General features: G+C 43.6%; 1 protein-coding gene across 4 annotated transcripts in view; it reads right to left on the bottom strand.

Moving 5' to 3' along the window:
* The window catches only part of RUBCN (rubicon autophagy regulator), a 198151-nt gene extending 176895 nt beyond the window's left edge, over positions 1–21256 (bottom strand). For 2 of the 4 annotated variants that reach the window (XM_086944540.1, XM_086944542.1), the window contains exon 1: positions 21072–21182. In XM_086944540.1, the coding sequence (XP_086800666.1) occupies positions 21072–21124 (53 nt within the window). In that variant the 5' untranslated portion in view covers positions 21125–21182. Of the gene's footprint in view, positions 1–21071 lie in introns of all 4 variants that reach the window. The other 2 variants (XM_086944543.1, XM_086944541.1) reach the window with 2 other exon arrangements.
* Positions 21257–23586: the final 2330 nt, after the last annotated feature.

The raw sequence follows: 23586 nt of genomic DNA, 5'->3' as shown, positions 1-23586 counted from the left end.
CTTTTAGCGACCTCCTACTGCAATGTCCTCTGCAGAGAATACATCCCCGCCACTCTGGGTGGTCATAGTGCAGTCTTGGTGAATGTCGCCAGGTAGTGCCGCAGAGGGCCAGAGCACGCACAACACACACGTGCACGCACGCGCACACTTGCTATGGTCAGACTCAAAGATTTTTGTCGTTAGGTCCAAAATTCGAGATGCACCATAGTTTTACTGTGGACTGTCCAGTAGGGCAACGGAAGACGTTAAGTGAAGCATCAGAGAAGGGGGTCCAGGGCGCCCTGCTTTGCCCTCGGGCTGTCGCCGCCTCCTCCTCCTCGTCACGCACGGCCGGCTGGCTCTCGAGAATGTAATACACGCACCACCCGACACCTGCGTGGAGCGTACCCACGCCCCCGCCCCCACTCACCATCGACTCCAGGCCGGGAATCTTCAGAGGTGGGCGGAGCGCACGAGCTCAGTGCCCGGGCACCGGTGAGCAAGGCACTGAATGAACTCAGTGAGGCCCGCCTGCAGCACGGCGGTTGGGCACTCCAATGGGCGAGGAGGCACCTCTTTCACTCCTTCTGTACATAGGAGCGCAGATGCGCTGGAGAGAGGTGAATGCCCGGTGAACCTAAAAGGGGGCAGTTTATGTTAACTTGGCACTCCCCTTGGGTATGCAGAACCGCTGACGGTGTGATGAGCCGACTGTTCCGGTGTAGGTGGCAGCCAGAATCGGTCAATAATGCGAGGTTTAGGCCAAGTTGGCGAGTAACAGGGCTATAGTAGACAATCATGCTGATGGGCTCAGGATGCAGACATGTCCTTACATTTCTAGACCTGCGAACTGCTTGGTGGGTTGAAGTGACGTGGGACCAGTCATCAGGGAGCGCTCATTCCCCACACCGCCATCTGCCCAGACGGCATCCGTGGTTGTCATAGTTATAGAATCCGGGGACAAACCACGCCAGCGTGTGTTAACGATGTCACTGCCCTGTCCCCTCACTCACTCGTCCACGAAGTTCAAGGCTTCCAAACAAAGGGCCGCCATCTCCCCAAATCTGACGGGTGAAGGGACGTCCCCTTCTCCCGCAGTGACCAGTCACCCCTGGAAAAACGTCCGCGCCGGGTGCAGACACCAAGCGCCGCATACTTGGGGGTTTACTGTCACCATCCAGGCAACCTTACATGGGGAGACAGTTAAAAGAAAAGACGAGCGCGCGCGGCCGTCTCCGATCCGATTTCTGAGCGTGCGCGTGCCTGTCTCCTGGGAAGCAGCCGATTCCTGAGCGTGCGCGTGCCAGCTGCTGTCTCCTGGGAAGCAGACTCGGCAACTATAGTATCGCGCCTGCGCGATTGCATATGGCTTCGCCATATGCATCGCAGGTGCGAGACCTAAAAATGTCAGACAGAAGGGGCCCCTGGGCTGGTACCTAGGCAGGGGTGCAGGGGAAAACGTCTACAAACAAACAAATCAAACCCAACTACCTGAAAATTATTTCTTAAATACAGCGTCACGTCTTAATTGGAAGTACGTCTTAATTTGGTTTGTTTGTGACCAGATCTAAAAGCGGACAGATACAGTCCCAGGAGCTAGTTTTCTGATGTTTAAATCTGCAACTGAGTGGCTACAAATTTCTGTATGAATTTAGCGAGGAAGGGTAGCCATGTAAGGAGTCTGACATTTTCCAGTGTTCGATTTTTAAAAAAAATAGATGGCATACATGATCTTTTTTTTCTTTTAGTACCTCCGGAAAAGTGGTTTCCATACGACAGAAGCTTGCGATTTCCAGCCATATAGACAGGAAGATAGAATCAGTATGTTCTTTGGCACAGAAAGGTGCAGCGGGTCAGTTGATTAGTGTTAAGACTCAGTATTTGCAATAGCTTTTTTCAGGTCAAAATCTGACATGGGAATAAAAGATGAATAAAATGCAGGTGAAGCTTCTTTGGTGAAAGGATTTTTTTAATGGTTCTGTTTGGGATGAGAAGTCGTCAATGTAATATGAGCTTTGGAGTTTGTTTGTGAAAAAATTGCAAATCATTGCAGTTAACTTTAGGTGGGAGAGTTGTATCAATAGGAATGTGGTCATGTAGGATTACAAAATGCTCTTTAGATCCATTTTGAGCATTCTGAGGCTTGAGGCTGAAAGCCAGGGGCTTTTATTTATAAATCGAGCTTTCTGTACATTGTTATTTCTGTACATAGGAATACGATTGTTAGAGAAGAAGTGAATTTTCTCTCTACTCTCAAGGGAACGTAAGATTTGTTTTCCGACTTTTAACCTTATTATTGGCCATTCTTTTTTGAATATTTGCATTTCTTCGTGGCTGGAACAAGGTTATTAAATATAGTGAAAATGAAAATTTCATCATTGTGTTACTTAATTAGTTCAGTGAGGTGAAAAGAGGGAGGTTTTCCCAGTATGGGAGCACAACTCTTATAGTCTAATTGTGATTACTGCCCTTTACCTTTGCCTCTGTTGTCACTTCTAATTCTGTCTCAGCAAGGGAGAGAGAAACCAGGAAGGCTCAATGAGTAGAAGGAGCAGTTGCCAGATATGGGGTTAAGCTAAGGATACTGATAAAGCCAGGTTTGGGTATCACTAGGTCGAGAACAGCACCATTGTGTGGGCAAGAAAGAGTGGACACTGTTTTAGGTCATCTTCTTGCAGGCAAGGAAAACAGACAGACGCCCACAAAGAGACATTTTCACACAAAGACACACCCACTCACCAACACATTTCCACCGACTCCAGCCAGAGAGCAAACAATCCCGCAGGTCTCAAACAAGTGTGACGCCCCCCCCCCCCCTGCCATTTCGTCCTGGCAAAATAAACTTTTTGTCAGGCCCAAAAATTCCCTCATAATACATATAAGCCACCCTAAAGTAGGCACTAAACAGCCCAGAGCACAAGGTGCATTGCATTTAAAAAGTAGGACATTTGCTTTTAAGTTTTACATGTCCTGGTAGGAAAACAAACCCAAATCATTTTGCTTTTTTTTTTTTTTTTTTACAGTGTTTTATATAGCACAAACTTGACCTGTAGTTTTCGGGTATCGGAGCGCTTTACACAAGCACCAGTTGCATTACATGAGGACACATTAATTTTTGTTAGGCACTAGGAGATTAAGTAATTTGCCCAAAATCACAGGATTTTGCATGTCCCTCCAGAGACTCGAACCTGCTTCCCCATCTCCGAAGTCGACCGCCCTAGCCATTAGGCCAACTCTTCTCCCCATTTATGAAAGTTAGAGCACTTGGCGGTGAAAATTACAATTTTTTTTACTTTTGTTTAATATTTTGCAGTGGAGTGATCATATTTGCATATCGCTATTGCCATTCGTATGACATTGCCGCGCTGGAGACCCAGAAAATGGGAAATAGGTTATAAGGGACGAAAGAGAAGAGTAATATGCTGCCTGGAAAAAAAAAAAAAGCTACAACATCCTGGAAAAAGTTGACACACATAGAGAATGCAAAGTAAGCATGTGAAATATAAGTAGGAACAAAATGTTTACCATTACGCTTTTATATTTATTATTCAGAAATCCATCAGTGTTTTTGCTTGAAAAGTTAACAACATGACTACAGAGTCCAGGAGGGACCAGTTTCAAAGTCCATTGCTTATATCCTTACAAAACGTACAGCAGTATGGTTTAAAAAGACCACATCCCTGAACACAGAACCGCTGTATATATTTTATAAACTAAAACAAGTAAAACAGCTGATAAGGATCCCATTGAACGTTTTCCACTGTACGCATCAACCAGGTATTGCAGTAGCTCTAGAAATATTGCACTTCCCTACCCGGGGGAAAAAAATGGTGTTCAAAGAAAGACGAGAAAACGAAAGGAGCGCTTCAATAACAAACTCTGTAAAATGGCGCTAATGTGTGCGGGTATGAGTAAAACCAATCTGGTCACTTTGCGACAACTCGGTCTTACTTTAGTTCTCATATTTTTAACCTTTTATTAAACATTTCAGAAAAAAAAGACATTTTTTTTGGGAGGGAGGAGGGAGGAGGGAGGAAATATATATGGTTCATCATTTTCAGAAGGGGCCCCTACACCATGGTGAGGTCGATAAATTCATGTGATCGGTTTGATTTATTACGAGTGAACCAAAGACGTGCCTTGTGACCAAACATTGACAAAACATTGACAAATAAAACATGCTTGCTTTTCCAAAACAAGAAGCACGACGTCCGTGAAGCAGTCGCAGTGCCGATGCACGAGCCGAGGAAAAGCAAATAAAAGTAATAAAATTAAAACAAGAGTGTGCATGAAAGAACATACATTAAAAAAGGTACACCAACGGAGCCAATAGAAAAAATGGGAGGTGCTTGAAGCACATAGTCTGGATAAGGCATGCCTCACAGAGCAGCGCATGCACTACCTAGGCTCGACCAAAAAAATAGGACCCTCAGACTCACTCTTCAGTACACTCATTGACCTGCGGGAGACTTCAGAGGACTGCCCTGCTGCTTGAGGCCTGCCTTGTTGCCTGAAGCAGGCCTTGTTCTTCAGAAGACTGCCCTGCTGCTAGAGGTCTGTCTTACTGATTGAAGGAGAAAGGACCAAATCTGTGAACACAGGACTAACAGAACGAGTTCATGGGTCAACTGGCTGACCTGTGCTAACCTACAGGAACACAACAAGCTCCATAAGCCTTCCTGCAGCAGCCCAGCTGACCTGCTGCAACTGGACCTGCCGGAGTGAGTTCCTGATCCCAAAGATGTCTCCCCAAGTTCTGGATCCTTTGCTGGCATCAGTTGAGCCCCTCGTGTGAAACCCTAAAGGTTTGAACTCTGCATACCAGACTTTGAGAAGGTAACTTTTCAGCTTGACTAACCTGGTCGCTGCATCCTGCCCGCACTCCATCGTGTTCGGCCTGCATTTGTGACTTTGCCCCAGACTAGCGCAACAAGATACCCCCAGTTAGTGCTTTCTGACTTTTGTGGTTCACCCGGACCAGGTTTGTGGTTGTTGCTTGAGAAGGGTTTGCACCCACCACAATCAAAAAAACAATTCCTTAAACACACAAAAAACAAGCACTGGCAAAGTGATTGGGTCTGGTGTTGGCTGCCAGCCTTTTGGGTTTGTCAGTGCTAACTTTTTTCGTGTGTTATGGAAAAAATAATATTGATGAGGAAGCTGCCAAGCCCTCACGAATGTAACCAAAATAATGGTCTAAAACCAAACATGTGTTTGTCTCAAAAAGCGCACATAGTATTCCATGGAATTGAAGGGAACTACTTTGCGAGGATGTGGTTGTGAAGGGATTAATGCGTTCACTAAACTGGAGTAGTATGGTGAGCAAATGAACGATGGGTTTAACCCAGATCTCGACTAGTGGTGAATGTATGATTTATTCAGCATTCCGTCCATCGTTTGTTTGCGTAGCACTTTTCACCCTAAGTGGGATGGGTATGCCCAGACGTGGGTTCCTTGCTCACTGTGGCACTGGATTCAAGCTACCCTGGCTGTTGATGGGTAATACCCAGAAACCGGTCCCAGGATGCTGGTTTCCGGTCCAGGGAGGACCTGGCATGGCAGTTCGGTCTGGACTGTTCGCGTGAGGGAAAAGGGTCAAGAATGATTTGCATATGACTGGGTCTAAACTGGGGTGGCGTGGTGAGCAAAAGAACGATGGATTTAACCCAGATCACTTGACTGGGGTTGAATGCAAGATTTATTTGGCATTCCGTCCATTCGTTTACGTAGCTCTTTTCACCCTAAGTGGGATGGGTATGCCGAGACGTGGGTCCCTTGCTCACTGTGCCACTGGAATCAAGCTAGTCTGGCTGATGAAGGGTAATACCCAAAAATCGGTCCCAGGATCCTAGTTTCCGGTCCAGTGAGGACCTGGCTTGGGTCAAGACGGATCTGCATATGGTTGGGTCCAAACTGGGGTGGCATGGTGAGCAAAAGAACAATGGATTTAACCCAGATCTCTTGACTGGGGGTGAAAGTATGATTTATTCAGGATTCCTTCCATCAATTGTTTGTGTGTCACTCAAAGTGAAGTCAGTCAATGGCTGAAGTGGAATGACCCACTGCTCCATGCAGTAGAAGAAAATCATGCTGACGACTCTACAACAGACCAATGGATGAGGAGGGCTAGTTGAAAGCACCTTAAAGTAAACATTATGTATATAATTTTAGTAAAATTTAAAGGTGTTGGTCGATGTGAAACCTAAAAATCTTAAAAAATAGATATATTTTGGAGTACGTTCAGTTAGACGTGCCTCTTTAAAGTGTTTGATCCTCTTCACATTAGTATGTACTAATACCTCAGTTCCTTTCCCTAATTTGAGAGCAGTTAAAGTCTAACCCTTCATACACTGTTTTCATTCATGCATCTTCCCTTGACTGAAAGAGCGACATAAAATAACATATTACAAGAATAAGAAATGTGGTTATTCGAGGCATTCTCCACTCTGGAGTGTACCTGGACATTACCAAGCCTGAATCAGGAACACTGCCACCCACCAGAATAGGTATTCAGTTTATAGGGCTGAGAAAGACAAAAAGACTGGTCCCTCTGCCAGAATTAAAGGTCACACACACATCTTTGCATACAATATATGCAGTTGTTCAGCTGTCTTACAAGCTTCATAGCTTGTGTGCCTGTTTCCTACCTTCAGACGAGGCTTTAGGATTGTGTGACTTTATGGAAGAACCCCGGCGTCTTTTCTGGCACATTTTTTTTTATTATTGTTGGATTTTAAATCAATAATTGTGACGCTGTTGGTACACCAATGCCACATTCAGTGCCCTCTTGTGGGTCAGAGCAATAAATATTGTGAAGTTAGATCTTCTTGCCAATTGCTTAATTTGTGCCAGTACTTGCAGGAGGCGGGCACCAGCACTCATGACTGAGGACCGCTGCTTATTTATCGCCCGTCTCTGAGCAAGAGAGAGAAAGGCAGACAAGTTAACCCCTCCCCTGCTGGTGACGAAACCACACCGTCATCAGCTGCGGTCGCGCTGTGCTGACGGCGGAGAGGTTCTGTCACGGCCGACTCGGCACGCCTGCCCGGCGCGGATTCCCCGCCTGCGCTGAGCGTTCCATTGAGCGGGCGGGGCCGGGACGGAACCACTCCGTCATCAGAGAAGTGTGGCTCACTGGTTAGAGCAGGCAGACCCTGAAGCAGAGGTCAGACCCGGGACCAGGGTTCAATTCCAGACGCGGCAGGGTCTTGAGCTCAAATGTCCATGGACTCGATAATTCTCGCTTCGGTGCCTGACCTAATCATGGGTTCACACTCTGCAACTCTGGGCATTAAGCTTGCTTAATCTCCACAACGGCCCCCCCGCGGCGGGACGCCTGGCTTTCACCTTGGGGATGCCCTGTAGGGGCTATCTCACAGGGAAAAGCCAGGACGGGTTCCCAAGGCAAGCGCGGAGATACCCCTTCGGGGGTCGATTCAGGCGCTATATAACATAATAATAATAATAATAATAATAAGCACAGCACAACCGCGGATGGTGACGGAGCGGTTCCGTCACCAGCATGCGCCCGCCGCGCAGCTGCCCCACCCCCTTAGCACTGCGGCGGAATAGCCGCCGCAGTGAAGGGGTTAAGAGAAAGATAGGAAAACAGAGACAAAAAGAAAACAGTGATGAAAATAACCTTCAAGAGTGTGATATAGACAGGAGCAGTATGGAGGGTGCAGAACAGTCTTTGAGGTGTAATAGAAAGTAGGATCCATGCTATCCGGCATTCCTGGCACTCTGCAGCACCAGGGCAGAATCTTAAACTTCCGGCCCCAAATTTTCTTCAAATGCAGTACTGTTCTCACTCAAACTTTTCTTAAGACAACGAGGGAGCGCGAGAACCCCCAATGCTGTTCATAATGGCGAAGGAGGAAAAGAAGGATTCATTTATTTATTTATTTGTGGCATTTAAATATGACTAGTCAAAGTTAAATATCAGTTTTAAATGTCAGCCATGGCTAAGAAATACAGACATGGTCACTCTTCCCAGCATCCTCCTCGCTGCTACAACTCAGACCAGAGCTCTCAGTCCGCGCCCCGCCCTGCCAGGGCCTGCTCCCAGCTCCCAACAGCCTTTACTCATCGCTTTGTTAAACTATCAGTTCATAGGCCGTACTTCCTCAACTACAAAACATTTTAAGTTGAAATCAACAGTTCTAGGACTTCAGGAAACACAAAGTAAAAAAAAAACAAATTGTCGTGCAGCTCTTTAGATAAAGGGACCGCAGCTGAGGTCAGCGGTGAATCTCCTGTCCAAACAAGGCCTGCGTAGAAGAAAGTGCTGAGTGTGCATAAGGCGGTCAGTGAGTCAGGCCGAGAGCACACCGTCAGCAACCCTGGGGCCGTGCAAGCCGCAGAGACCCCCAGCATGCCATGGCGTCAGGGCTGGAGCTGTGGACTGGACACCCAGCTCTTTCGCATAGCTTCTTCTTCATCAGCACGTGTTCAGGAGGTGCATTCACCCCCTCGGCTGCCTCATTCGTACTGAGACTCTGACCTCTGTGGCAGGCGCTCAGCCCCCCCCCCCTCAGGGCGAGCCTAGTGTGGTTTAACTCGGGGCCTGCGGTGTGCACGGTTCACCGCACACAGGTGTTCATCTACTGAGGTGTTTCATGTGTCACTGGGGCTCTCAGGGATGGGGTCACATTGAAGGTGAGAGGAGAGTTGTTCCACAGTATAAACAATGGCTTTAAAAACGTTCTACCCAAGTCTAAAACACTGGGCAATTCAGGGATACATGTATGTTTGCACAATCCAGTAATATATATATATATATATATATATATATATATATATATATATATATATATATATATATATATATATATATATATATATATATATATATATATATATATATATATATATATATATATATATATATATATATATATATATATATATATATATATATATATATATATATATATATATATATATATATATATATATATTTAGTACTACACATACAATAGCAATTACATCTTGAATTAGCTTTAACCCTCAAGCAAAAATCTGGTACTGCAAACGGGGTTACATCCTTTGTGGAATTTTAATAACTGTGTTTCCTAAATGGAAGTCACATAGTCAATCATTACAAGAAAAGAGATGTTCATGTACCAAGGATACAAGCATTGGAGTAATAGACATTTCTAAATTAGATATCCAATGTCTTCTTTGATAGACATATTTAAAGTGGATCTATTTAGAGTTACTTTCACGGAAATGGGCGTGATGTATCCATTTCATCAAAGCGGGTATGTTGCTCTCTTGATTTATCCGATTTAATGAGGTTTTTGCCCAAATCCTTACATTATTGAAGCCTCGTTCCAATACAGAAATTAAATTACTTGTGTTTTTTGTCTTGGTCAGTTTATTTAATAAGCTCAAAATACGAACATGTTTCATTGCGGACCAAGAAGACATCTTTAGTTCACATCTTACTGCCCTTATCACAGTTCCAGAGAACAAGTTTAACACCGTCTTCAACCCGTTACTCTATTTCGGCTCCCAGAAGATACTTGGATCTGCACACAATTGTCCTGATCCATTAGGAGCCAAAGAGGATACCTTAGCCTTACAGGCATTATGCAGCGGAATCAAAGCGTACCCCGATACTCCTAGTTAAATCTAAGACCTCCAATGTGATCATGCATCCAACTTTCACATAATCAAGTAATTTGTCCACACTAAATTCAGCAACAGTTATAACCGCTGGTACTTGTAAACATTTGCTCCGTCCACATTTTTATCCTTCCAGATGTCACATAGAATTTAACGTCCTTTTCCTAAAGACTAATATTTAGAGGTGTTTCCACATTCTGTGTGAATTATTAGATAGTACAATAGGAGAAAGGGTCTCATGCTTGCCTTGTAATCCCATGCAGAATAATCAAGTAGTACTATGCTACCCAAGTACAACAGACAGGTATTATGTACTTCTCCCCTCCACATCGCTCGGAAGAATTAATTTGCCTTAAGACTGTCGGAAGATCTGCCAAGTATAAGCTAAAGAGACAGTGAGCCAACACATACCCTTGGCGGGGACCATATATAATATAAATTGGTCTAGATTCTCTAGAAAGTCCTCCAGTAAAATCTTGCTTCACTTGGTCCCCAATTGACAGTAAACATGATGGATATTCAAACAACTTAATTTCTTCCAAATGGACCCAGAGTCTACCCAATCGAATGCTGCTCGCAAGTCAACGAAACAACAACATAATCTTTCATTTTGTTCCATTGACTTCGGTGTTAAGAACCAGACAGTAAAAACAATGATCAACTGTTGCGTGGTTTTCCCGTAACCCATCTCACTCGAGTGGAAGAAAGTCTTTATTCGCTCTTATAAACAGCTTTTAATTAATTTTCCTAACACTTTTCAGATTACATCCATCAGACTAATACATCTATATTAGGTTAAGCTTCTGTCACCTTTCTTATCGACTGGCTTCACTACGGTGACACCTTGGAGTGGTGCCTGCAAGCAGAAAAGTCCGTGGAGGCAGCAAGCTTGCTTAAAGGGCTCTGGCAGGTGTTTCAGACTTGTGTTAGACCTTCGATGGATAGCTCAGAATTACCCATTGTGAAAGCAAAGATGTGTTCAAGGTCAGTGTGCAGAGCTCCAGTAAATACAACCACTCCTTGGCAGCTGGGAGCAACCCACTGTAAATTACGAGCCAGTGCATCTCTGTATTTTTCCAAGCAACCTATCTGTTGCAGTGTCGCTCTTAAAATATTTTAGGAATGGTAGCACTTGTCTCTAAGAATGTATTGTGGTGTGCAGTGCTCACGTGCCACTAGAGACGTACAACCACTACAGGCTAGGCCTGAGTGGCCTGGAAGATTTTCCTTCCTTTAAAAAAGCTTTAAAAACCCACCTGTTCCCCAGAACAATGTAAATGGATTGGATGCTGGAAACATCATGTAGTGTGTCATAACAGTCTAAGCGCCAGGATGCCAGTTGGGTGACAGTTACAGCGCTATACAAGAACGCCTATACATAGATACATACAGGCTAACTCTGAGAGGAAAAATGTATTTACCTCAGACAGTGAAATCATGAAATAAGTAGGGGTGGGTTAGGAAAGGGACTGTCTTTTCGTTCTGGACAGAGCCAACGTGCTACTACTGTTTTAACAAAAAAAGATGCATAAACCCCCTTTGGTAACCGTAACAAAAGGTGCAAAGGAGGAGGTCCCAAACTGCCAAAGTCAATCTCGTTCATTGGCGGCCTACTTTCATTTCGCAAACTTTTAAAAACCTTTTTTTTTAAGAAATCTGACTAACTCCCGCTGTTAGCAGTCTCACCAGAAAGCACCTTTCTTTCCAGCGCTAGGACGCCCCAGGGCAGCTACCGCGCTCTATAAATTTTCTTTTCATTTTATTTCATTCATGCCTATCATATTTGTCAATGCTTGGTTTTAATCCCTTGGCTGCGGGGCCGTTTCCCACGCTGAGCTGGGGGACGGAGGGCGCACACAGCGCCCCGGTGCTCATGACTAGGTCAGCTCGTCATGAGCCACGGTGCTCGTGACAAGCTGAGCTCGTCATGACCACACCTGTTTTTCATAGAACGCTCGCACAGCAGGGAAATTAGCCCAGCGTGCGAGCGTTCCAACGGTCATGAGGAGCTCAGCTTGTCATGAGCACACGAGCACCGTGGCTCATGACGAGCTGACCTTGTCATGAGCATAGGAGGGGTTGAGAAGGATCCAGCACAGACAGGTACAGGCTGAGACTGCACTTGCCTCTGAGTGGGATGTCTGGGGGTTCCTGGAACCCCTGTGCCCTCACTCATAAGGCAACCTTCGGGAGCGCATTGACTGTGCGGCACACATTCAGAACGCCTTGTAACAGTTGATTAGTCCCTGCACCCGAGTATGTAATAAAGACCATGAGTAAAGGCAAAGACAGGCATTCATCAACTGCACGGATCCGTAGCTCAAGCAAACAAAGGAATACCTCTGTGGGATCAGGCACTCACATTTTGCACGAAGGCGATCTACATTACAGAGCGGGTCACACAAGAATCAGTAGCCTCTTCTGTAGAACTAGTGTGCCCTAGGGACTAAAAAACAGGACAAGCACCCAAGCTGCCACTGGGCACCTCGTACAATACGGCCTGATCCGGAGACTATTTCATCAGCATATAAAAACTTCAATGCTGACAAACAAAAGTTCACAACAGACTCCAATGTCTTCAGGTATTTTTCCTTATGCCCATGACGCATATCAGCCCTCATCACAATAGGATAAAGACTGGAATAAAACCACGCCTGGTTATATGGAAAAACTTGGACTGCAGTCCGCTTGTAAATAGATCAGTCAAGGGTGCCAGCCACTATGCCTTGTCCTAAGACATGCATCAGAATGAAAATGCTAAAATGACGGTCACACTCCTAAGCTTCTATCGATAAGACAGCAGAGGTAGCCCACCAGTTCATTTAATCTTTTGTAATATGCCATCAATAAACCTTTGCGTTTTGATAAATGTATTCACAGCTAATACCCCTCATTCTGCTGATCATTTCTTACATAATAGGGCGCTGAATAGCTTGCCACACGGGCAGTATGCTACTTTGATTAAGGTGTGCGGTTGCAAGGGTGCCATATTTGTTTTCAACCTAGGACAGAAGTGTTGCTGTGTCATGCTTGATGACAAACAAAGTGTGTTAATTGTGTTATGGTCTTCAGTGATACTGGTGTGATTGATGAGGAAGTATGAAGGGAAACAACCTTCACAACAAAGCCAGAACTGCGAAATGCCTTTACTACAAAGACTTACTACGTATTTTTGCTGATTAGGAGTTACAGAGTTTGGTAACTTGGACCAAGAAGACGAATCCTATTGATTACTTATTTTAAGATGGTTATGTTAGTGCGATTTATTTAGCGTACCGTTCACCCCAAGAATTCTTGACACTTATTTATGAAGCAAGACCGAAGTCGGAAGGATCAGTTGAAAGCATATATGAATAAAAGTCTTCGCTGCATAGTAATCTACGGTGCAAGTCCAAAACATAAGGTCCGGTTTTGTCTGTATTGCTTACCAGGGGTGTGGAATTTAATGAAATATCTACTTGTCCATAGGGCAGGTTGCCTCATAAATCTACTTGTCCTGTAACAAAATGTACTAGTCCCTTTGGTGCCACATAGTGCGGCGACAAATTAGAGAAGCAATCTCATTATATAAGAGCTCCGATATAGAATCTCTGATTAGGTCAGGGTTCATACCATAGTAGTGTTTGAATAGTAGCAACCCCTTATGTTGCCATGTTTCTGAAGACCTACATACTGGAACTGAAGTTAGTTGTAATAGTTCCAGGGCTAGAGTGCCCCTTTGTGTCTGCGCAAACCTGCTAAATTGCATGTCTTAAGGGTTATCAACAACTCTTCTCTTATCTTTTCCCATACTGAGAAATGTTGGAAATTTACTCCCGACAATGGCAGACGTAAACCTTGTGCCAGAGTTGGGAAAAAAAAGTGGTTGGAGGGAAAGTGAACTTGCAAACACTCAGATTTTTGCATGAGCAAATCTAAACATGCATATTTGCTCATGGTAAAATGCAGTTTACAAATATTTTCTACGAGTACTATTTCTTGTCCTACTTCTGTAAACTCTTGGGATTCACGAAAGCTGTATAGCTGCTCTTAATGCAAGGGCATATACCATAGGTGCACTTTTGAGACTTTCTTTTTAATAATTGGGCCCCTAATTTGGTCTGGCGTAGACCATGACTTTTTGCGTTTTTTTAAATTCTGTCTCTCTGTCGGTATCGGCTGGCTTTACTGGGAGTGACAGTATTCTGCTCTTTCACATGGAGCATATCGGCACACAAAGTAGTTTTGTTCAGTGCCAGTAACTACTGTGGCAGTGTGTGCTTTTTGAGTCCAAAAACTATTTTTGCTTTTGCCAATGTTTGTTATAATGGCGAGGGCCCGGCAGCACCAAAACCAATAAGGTTTTACAAACATTGTGCCAAAACAATTCACATGTTGACAAAAGTAAAAAGCTGACCAGCAATTTCAGACCTACTGGCTTTCACAAGGCTTGTTTATTGTTATTTCCCATAATCTTATTGAAACTGGTTACACTGATTTTCCATCATGAATATTTTTGGGGATTACTAGCATGCATCAACACGTTACTAAATGATGCCGCAAAGAAATGGTACCTGAAGTTTTACAGTAGTTTAGCAAAAAAAAAAAAATTCTTGCGTCATGTTTTTAATGAACATTTTATTTTGAAAGCAAAGAATCATTAGTCTTGCTTTCAAGCTTCTGCAAATATTTGCTTCAAATCATACAGCATTCTAGGAGCATTTCACATGGCTTTATATTGCTAAACATGTGTACACATTTTTATACTGGAACCACTGTCAGTAGTGCAGTCGGAGCTTACAACATTTAGTTGGAGCGCTCACCGTAATAATAAAGGGTTTTAATAAATGAACCATGAATACAACTTTGAACAGCATTAACGTATGGACAAAAATATTACCTTAACTGCAGACAGTGCCCTTCCCTGATCCATAATGTGGTACTGCAAACTGGCAGCCTAGGGTTTGAGCTGTAGGGGGTTGGACCTACTTGTCACAAGGACAAAATACACACAAAAACTTGTCGCCCTTACACCCAAACAATATATCCTGGGCTATAGGAATTCCACATCCCTGCTTACATTTTATTTTATGGACGAGTGCCTTGTAGTCTAGGTCGCTGTAGCCAGTAAAGTGCTTACAGGCCTGACATCACATGAAGTGAAATTGAAGAGAAGTCATACCACAGCGTTCTGGATGTATGTAGCAGTGTAAAGATGAAAGAGAGCACACACTGATGTATAGTCTATTGCATGGCTTCAAAAACTTTTTAGCACCACAACCCAATTTAATAAAGACAAGCTTTTGCAACCCACCCAGCTTTAATGGACATGAAGCAGGCAACTAATGTAATGTAACTAGAGCACACAAATGATAATAGGTGGTAATCAGGTTTCAGTGAATATTTATCATTTGTGCATCACCAAGTAGTGTTTTTGATTGGTTTTGGTCCTAGTACTAAACAAATCTGCTTCATTTTTGCTTTCCTAACTGCGAATGTGCACAGTTCATTTACAGATATGTACATTCTGTTTTACAACAATGGAAATCTACAGCCTTTCCTTTCAGCTCCCAGTAAGATTGTCACATAATTCACTTTACTTTCTCCGACTGCAAAGTGGAAGGAGTTTGTAAACACCATGTTTACAAAATAAGCAGCAATTTGTCAGTAGACATAGCCTGAAGTTTGACCTCTGTCTTAGAAGCACAGTAAATGTATCCAGATAAAATAACTGATCTATCTACTGGCATAAGCAAGCTCGGAGATCACAAGTTCAATTACAGCTTGTAGTTTCTGTTGGCAACAAAGATTTTGGAAGATGCTGTGGGTCCTTTTAATAGTCAAACGTGCTTTGTGCTTCTAGATCCTATGGGGCTCTGCCTCTTTGGCGCCTCTGATTGCAACACACTCAAAGGAGAGCAGTACTTGGCATGTCTCTCCCATACAAACATACCTTTCTACTTCGAATCAAACTGAAAAATCTTTATTTAGGTTTAGAGACATCCATAAAAGAACAGATAAAATAGATTCAAATTTGGTTTACGTGTAATGCCCCCACACTATAAAAAAATATATATGCTAAACAGTGCAATTTAAAATCCAATATAACAAACAGTATGATCCCAGGTCAGACTGATCAAAGTTATACAATTTGGGTAATAAAAAGGAGCAAAAATTGATTTACATGAAATGGCCAAACATTATCACGTGAAACCAAATGTTCTAAGCAGTGTGTTATGAAATCGGCTACACAAACAATATACCTTTCTATTTAATGTTCTTTTAAAAAGATACATTCTATTGAACAATCTACACAACATATTACCCTTTATCAAGAGATTTCACTGCAGCTCGAAGCGGAGGCAAGCAATGTAGATATACATTTTGAAGGGGCAAGAACCTTGGAATGCTCAGAATATGGTCATATTCTGTACGCGGGATTACATTCCATGACTGTGAAAGATCGAGCCCGGCAGTGGAATGTTGTAGACTCACTTTCGGAGTAAAGAAACTTAGGGTTACCTTGTCACTTGTACTTCATGAAATGGCAAATTTAAAACAAAGCCAAATTCAATATTAGGTAGAGGCAAATGCACTTTTCACTCAATTATTTTTTACTCAGCAAGTCATGTCTACAAACCTGACATTTACTAAAAGTTTCAAAAGGCGATCTATGTATGCAACATAGAATGAAACAGCCCTCAAACATTTAAAGAACAGTCAAATGCATGCTTTCTGTACTAAGGACAGCCCATGGAATACTACAATTCCTGAATCGTCTATAAAAACATCTCTTGTCACGTGTACAAGACAGACTCGGAAACCTAAAAATAATTTAAGCGAATTGTGTTGCCGCTCCAGGGAAATGTTGGTGGCCAAGACACAGTTCTTGAAGCCAGACCACTGAGACAGCCATCCTCTACTTTGGCTATGTTGGACTCTGGTCTTGCGCAATGAGGTATGAACGCTGAGAAGGCATTTCGCCCAGCGAGAGAATATGCAAGCTGTACTTCCTTAAACCGATAAAACTGGTCTTCCTACTCTGACATTTGACTTCGGAGCACTTGGTGCCAAAGTTATTTCCTTATACCTTCCCCTGCGCTGCTTACTCTATGGTAAACAATTGGATCACTCCACAGAAGTCGTTTTACACATAGAGGCTCTAGAAATGCCTGCACATCTGGTTGGACTTTAGCCCCTTTTCTACAAAATAAATGTAACGGGTAAAGCACACTACAGAGAGAAGCCCATGTTCAATTTTATGGTTATTATAGGGGTCATAAAGGAGAAAATAGATGAATAAAGAATCTGCAGTATGGGTCTGGAATATCGATGGGTTGCGACCAGAAGATCGAGAACCAAACTATCGACAGGTAAGTATGCAGAGATTTTCCACACCTATCTCCACATATATGCACCTCGCTGATACATTATTTTCAAGGTTCATAGATGTGGAATTATATATAGCAAATTTGTAGCTCCCTCTGTGCGATTACCTCCTCAATATTTTGGTTTTCGATATTTTAGTTACGATATTGTGGAAAATCGATTTTCCTTCTGTGATATTCCAGACTGAACCCAGCATTTGTTTCGAAGTCTGGCATATCATTACTAATGTTCAAATTACCCTTGCAGCTGGGTTTGCTCTTCAGTAATAAATACATCAATGATTACACATGTGTCATCCGAATTGCTCACTTGACAAAAACTTGTCATTATTAAATGACCCTATGTGTTACAAGAAGAGACTGAGATGAGCTTGATACATACATAAATCCTCCCTAACTGTTACAATCTATACACACTAGGTCCGCAGGTATGTTTGGGGGACAAGGATTCCATTGTCACCTATGGTATCGCAGATGTCATAAGAGATTGGATGTGGACATCTCACCCACTACAGATCATGCCACGGTTAATTATTAGTGGATACCACTTGGGTGGACTCTGCCGCGCTCAGCAGTTTAGAGATATTCCAAACTGGATAGAAACAGGGATCCAGATCAGTTAAAAATGCCTACGGGCATACCTAGAAAGACTTCGCTTTATTTCGCGAGTCACCCCGATATGGCTAAAACATTGACCATGGGTGTCTACTCAAAGTAAGTTTCAAGCATCCATATTATCTTTCTTACATGTTTCGGCTTCTAAATAACCATAGGAGTCAACGACTTTCTTCATGGCTACAGGATCTACAACACGTCTGCGCTCACTAGCACAAAACATATATGTGGAGGCTACAAGGTCTCCTACATGGTGCTTCAGTCGGTTCAAGTCCACATACGAAACAAATTAAAAACAGCTCGATTTTCAGCACATGTATGAAAGACCAATGGATACATTTCACATTAGCGATTAGTATAATTCGACACCCTCAAATGAACACAGCAAATCCACATGTACTCAACCAAGATATAGTGAGTGAGCACAGCACTGCACACAAACTTTGTATATTGCATGCAAATCACTCACTCAATTTGTCAATCTACGTACCCAATTTCAGGACTTATCTAAACAATGCTGGGCAGAGAAAATCACTTGCCTGTAGTCACTTTATAAATGCATAAGCAAATGTATATGCTTTGCATGTTCGATCCTCTTCTAGTAAGCATTCTTGTTACGCTGTCATCTATTTTAACTACCCCTGCCTAGGAATCGTACCCATATACTAGTTTAGTCACCTCAAGGTAAATTTGATCAGGGTATTCACTGTATAACAGGGAGATTTTGGCGATGCAGACCATACAGGACAATGAGAATTGCATATCAAGACAGAAGTAAAGGAGCTCCCTCTCTGGGCTACGCACTGCTAATCAGGTGGTGGTAGAGAGTTTACATTTCAGGCACTCTGGCAATGTTGTCTTAACTCTGAGATTGGTGTAGCAGTGAAGCCAGGCAGCAGCATAGGTCTCTGCAACCTTATCTTTTAATCATCCACTAGGTAAGGAAAGCGTGCTTCAGAGGATGAGAGCTTGCTACTCATTGGTCAGCCTTAGAAATGCTCTCCAGCCCTCATTTTCTTCTCCCACCGAGTATGTCCTTCCCTTTGCACTGGGGCTAGAGAGATCTTCTCCAAAAGAACGCTGTGGCTGAAACAAAGACAAATGGTACGCAGCATTTTTGTCAATCCCAGATATCCTAACATCTTGATTTTACACTTTGACCTCGGGTTAGTATGAAGAGCTAGCAGCAGTAGCAACCTTTCCTAGAAAAATAACTTCCATCATGTATTTAACTGTAAGCCCTGCTGATGTGATGATCCAACAGCACCAACAGAAAAAGAAAATGCCGAAATCATAACTAAATTAGCCCAAAAAAACCCATAGGAACCTTCATTTTTGTATATTATTCAACAATGCCAAAAGGTCTGCAGGTGTAACCTAGCCTAGCATGTTTCGGATTTTTTCCTTTCCTAATACCAGACAACCAGCACCTGGAATCTAATACATTCCCAACAGGAAGAACTACACATAGCAACATCAAACCCGACTGCTAGAGATCTGTAAATATTGATGGAAATGTATCCTAACCTAAAGTGGCTACCACAGACAGTGTTCGCTATATTGCATTCGCACTTGCAATACAACAGATGGGCATAACAGCGTATGGCACCATTGTGTAAGGAAAAACAGAGTAAAAGTACTTATAACTGTAGAAAAGACTAGCAGACGTGAAAACAGCGACCAAATACAGACACTAAAAAGTAAATAATCCCATAGATAAAATGGCACAACAATTAGAATTTTAAACCAAGAAAGGAAGAGTTTGTTTTCTAACCACCTCGCATTTAAACTTCACAGGTACGGCTTATCAGCACAAAGGTAGTTTCCTTGTTCCTTGTCAATAAGTAGCCAAGACCTCTGGGGCTGGTAGTTAACCTTCTGTGATCAGTAAAAGCTGCTCTTTGGTTTACAGGCGGGTTTTTTTCATTACCCAGTTAGACACAAGGCATGAAGGACACTGAACACTGTTCTGCTTCAACAACTCTTAGCAAAGGCAGATTTCCAACTGAGAAAGTGCAGTTGAAGGCAGCAGCTGGTAGAGTTGTAAAGTGAGTGAACCGTTCTTAACTTCCCCCTTGATCTTGTACAAGGTTCTCCAAAGTCAATCCCGGAGGGCCGGATCCATGTCAGATTTTTAAGATAAATACATTTATCTAAATGGGGATATGCTGAAAATCTGGCATTGAGCCATCCCTTCAGGACAGACTTTGGAGAACCTGATCTAGTAGACAATAGCTGCAAGTCCCATTAACCTGCACATTGTTCCTGCTACAACACCCGATGCTCTAGTTCAGCAATGTCTATGTAGGTCTAGATCTATTCCAGATTTTCTGGAGGCCCACCGAAAACAAATTTACATGCAATTAATCTAAATGGACCTTAATGACATAAAGGCTATTCTAATAATATGGCATGGACTGCACCCTCTAGGACCAATGTTGTACACCCCTGCTCTAGTATTGTCCATCACTATAAGATCTATACTTCCCTAGCATGTGGGCACTGTTCCTGAACATGCCCCCCATAGATCCTGCTAAAATGGTAGCTGATATGGTCCACTGCTAGAGCCTTGCGGAAGCCTTTCTGGACACTCGCCAAAGCTAGCATATGCCCACTTCCTCTACTCTATAGGCAGTCCCTCTGGGGAATTTATAGGTTGATCTTACATATTGCATCCCCTTCTAGAAGGTAATTCGCTGTATCCCTCTTCTTACGGTTACTGCTGAACAACTTTCAGTTTTAAGTGCTGCAGCTAAAGCTCAATCTGCATCTTTCTGGAGATACGACGTCCAGAACACCCTTAAGGGCCGAGTTAAAGAAAGAAGTAGGAAGCTGCACTGTTCGAAACTTTCAGATCATATTTGCTTTGTCAGCAAATGGCACCTTACAGATGTGGCGGGGTAAGGAGAGATTGGTCTCTGCACTTTGTGATGCACAAATGTAGATTGGTACATTATATAACGACAGGGAGGCTATGGGGACACACCCTGTAAAATGATTATTATGTATAGTACGATTGCATGTGCACACCCTTTGTTATTATTATGGTGAAACTACACTGCACACCCTTTATTATAATGTATCAATAGACATGCGCACGACCTATATTATGTATGCTGATACTATATATGTATCTTAAAAATAATAGGTCAAATTGCACACAAGAAATGCACCACTGCTTATTTTTCGAGCAGAGGAGGCAAAATCATGATTAGATGCGAAGACGCTTGAAACACACATGGAACTTGCTTGGAGTAAACAAACCACGTCATCTTGCTACAGAAACATAACTGAGGTTTTGGAAAGAGGCTGCAGGACGGAGAGGATATTCTGGCCACAAGACAGGATTACACACAAGTGTCCCATATGACTGCAGCAGTGCAGCTGCTCCACTGAAGACCACTCCCAGCAATGACCCCGCGCGCCCATGAGACACAGAGCGGCGCCACTCCCACAATGACAGTCTCTGCCTCTCCTCACCTGCTGTCACCCTCCAGCGGCGGCTCCTGCAGGCGACCACTGCACACCTCCATCGCCCCGGCCGGTCACCGCTGCACCAGCCGCTCCCCTTCACTCCCCATCCATACCAGCTGCCTAGCTGGCCCCGCCTCGTAGGCGTCCCGCCCCCACTTCCGGCTTCCGGGAACGAACAAACTACAGCTCCCGGCGTACCTTGGGTCTAGTACTTCCGGTGCACACTGCGAGTGCTGCCTGCGGGCTCATCAGGCCCCGCCCACTGCCTATAAATCGTGGGAATGTAGGCGAATAAGGCAGTCCGAGAGCTGTAGGCATTGGCAATGTAAATGTTTTTGCGTGCGACTCTGGGGCTGTTTTTATTGATATACATAAATACATTAACTTTGCCAACAAGTAATGGTGTCTGTGGTCATTAGTAGCAGGATGCTACACCTATAGCTCTCAAATTGCCGAGACCTATTGGCTTTACCAATGCTTGTTAGCACTTGGGTTTACATAGTCAAGTGCAGAACAAAAAAGTCATGCATTTTTAGATACTCGGAAAGGTAAAGTCAGGTGGTTCAGCATGCCCGTAATAACAAAGTCAGTACCCTATGATGTTGGTACACTGAAGTTGGTAACTACTGTGTACAAGAACAGATTAATTTACAATGGTATGTACGGCCTATTTATTGACTTTGGATTGTAATGTAATTGCGTTTATATAGCGCTTACTACCCCTGACGAGGGGTGGAAGCGCTTTCTTGGCGAGTAGCACGCTTCTCCGGAACCCATAAAGGATTAGTAGTGAATTAGTATAGTGAAAATATGAAAGTAATTTGAGTGGTGGATATGTTAGTTATTTGGATTGAGAAGGATAGTGGAGGGATAGAAGAGGGGAAAAAGGTTTGCATTTATATAGCACTTGCTACCCGTGATGGGGTGTTGAAGCGCTTTTTCGGCGAGTAGCACACTACTTCTGAACCCAGAAAGGATTAGTGGTGAATTAACATAGTGAAAATAGGAAAGTAATTTGAGTGGTGGATATGTTAGTCAGTTATTTGGATTGAGAAGAATGGTGGAGGGATAGAGAAGGGAAAAGGGTTTGCATTTTATAGCACTTGCTACCCGTGATGAGGGTTGAAGTGCTTTTTTTCGGCGAGTAGCATGCTACTCTGGAACCCATACAGTGTTAGTGGTGAATTAGTATAGTGAAATATGAAAGTAATTTGAGTGTTGGATATGTTAGTTAGTTATTTAGATTGAGAAGGATAGCGAAAGGGTAGAAGAGGTAAAAAGGTACTGTAGGACTATTCTTGCCACATTACCATTTTCATTTATCATGCCATGTATCATCTTGCAGAACTGATTACTGTACTAGTAATGTGTTTTCATTGCAATATTGTATAATATTGTATTCATGTATTTACGCATTGGTAGTATCAGCCGCTGCTGGCGTCTAAAAAGTAAGTATTGAAAAGTATAATAAACTGGCAAACAAACTAGGAAAATAGCCCGGAAGGGCAAATCACCTGCCTTTCAATTCACAAAACTACTAACTGAAGCACATCTAGGCACTCTGGTATTTGGGGTGCCTACAGACTCTTCATTTGCAGGTAGCACTAAAGTCAAGCACCTTGAAAAAAAGAAAGCCAAAAGCAGCAAGGCACTTTGAATAGCAAAGATAAAGGTATCTAGTAGTGCAAAAGTCAAGCGCTCCTGGGATTGGCAGAGTCATTCACCTAAAGGCAAGCAATAACCAATCAGGGAATTTTGAAGTGTGCTACTCACCCATGAGGGTCTCAAGGCACTGGGGTGCAGCTCTGGGTCAGCCGAAGAGCCAGGTCTTGAGGCTCTTCCTGAAGGTGTGCAGAGTGGGGGAGCGTCTGATGTTGATCGGGAGCTTGTTCAAGGTCTTAGCCACGAGGTCAGAGAGGGCTCTTCCACCCGCTCTGGTTCTGCAGATGCACAGGGTTTCTGTGAGGGCGAGGTTGGTGGAGCGGAGGTTTCTCCTGGGTACGTGGAAGGAGACTCTTTCGTTGAGGTACTGGGGTCCAGTGTTGTGGAGGGATTTGCAGGCGTGGGTGATAGCTTGAAAGTTACTCTCTTCTTGACTGGGATCCAGTGGAGATCTCACAGGTGTTGGATGATGTGTTCAGTTCGTGGGATGACAGGGATGTGTAAGGCTGCGGTGTTCTGGATGGTCTGGAGTGTGCATAGCAGGGATTTGTTGATCCCAGCGTAGAGGGCGTTTCCATAGTCCAGTCTGCTGGTTATGAGTGTGTGGGTGACGGTCTTTCTGTATTCGGGGGGTATCCATGTGAAGGTCTTGCGAAGGAGGCAGAGGGTGTTGAAGCAGGTGGAGGGGACGGCGTTGATTTGGCACGTCATGCTGAGGGAGGAGTTGAGTATGATGCAGAGGTTCCGGGAGTGGCCTGTGGGGGTTGGAGGGTTGCCGAGGGCGGTGGGCCACCAGGTGTTGTCCCAAGCTGAGGGGGTGGGTCAGAGGACTTCTGTCTTCTCCCAGTTGAGCTTCAGA

Source organism: Lissotriton vulgaris, chromosome 11, assembly GCF_964263255.1.
Source record: "Lissotriton vulgaris chromosome 11, aLisVul1.2, whole genome shotgun sequence".
NCBI lineage: Eukaryota > Metazoa > Chordata > Amphibia > Caudata > Salamandridae > Lissotriton > Lissotriton vulgaris.
This window is presented reverse-complemented; position numbering and strand designations above follow the sequence as displayed.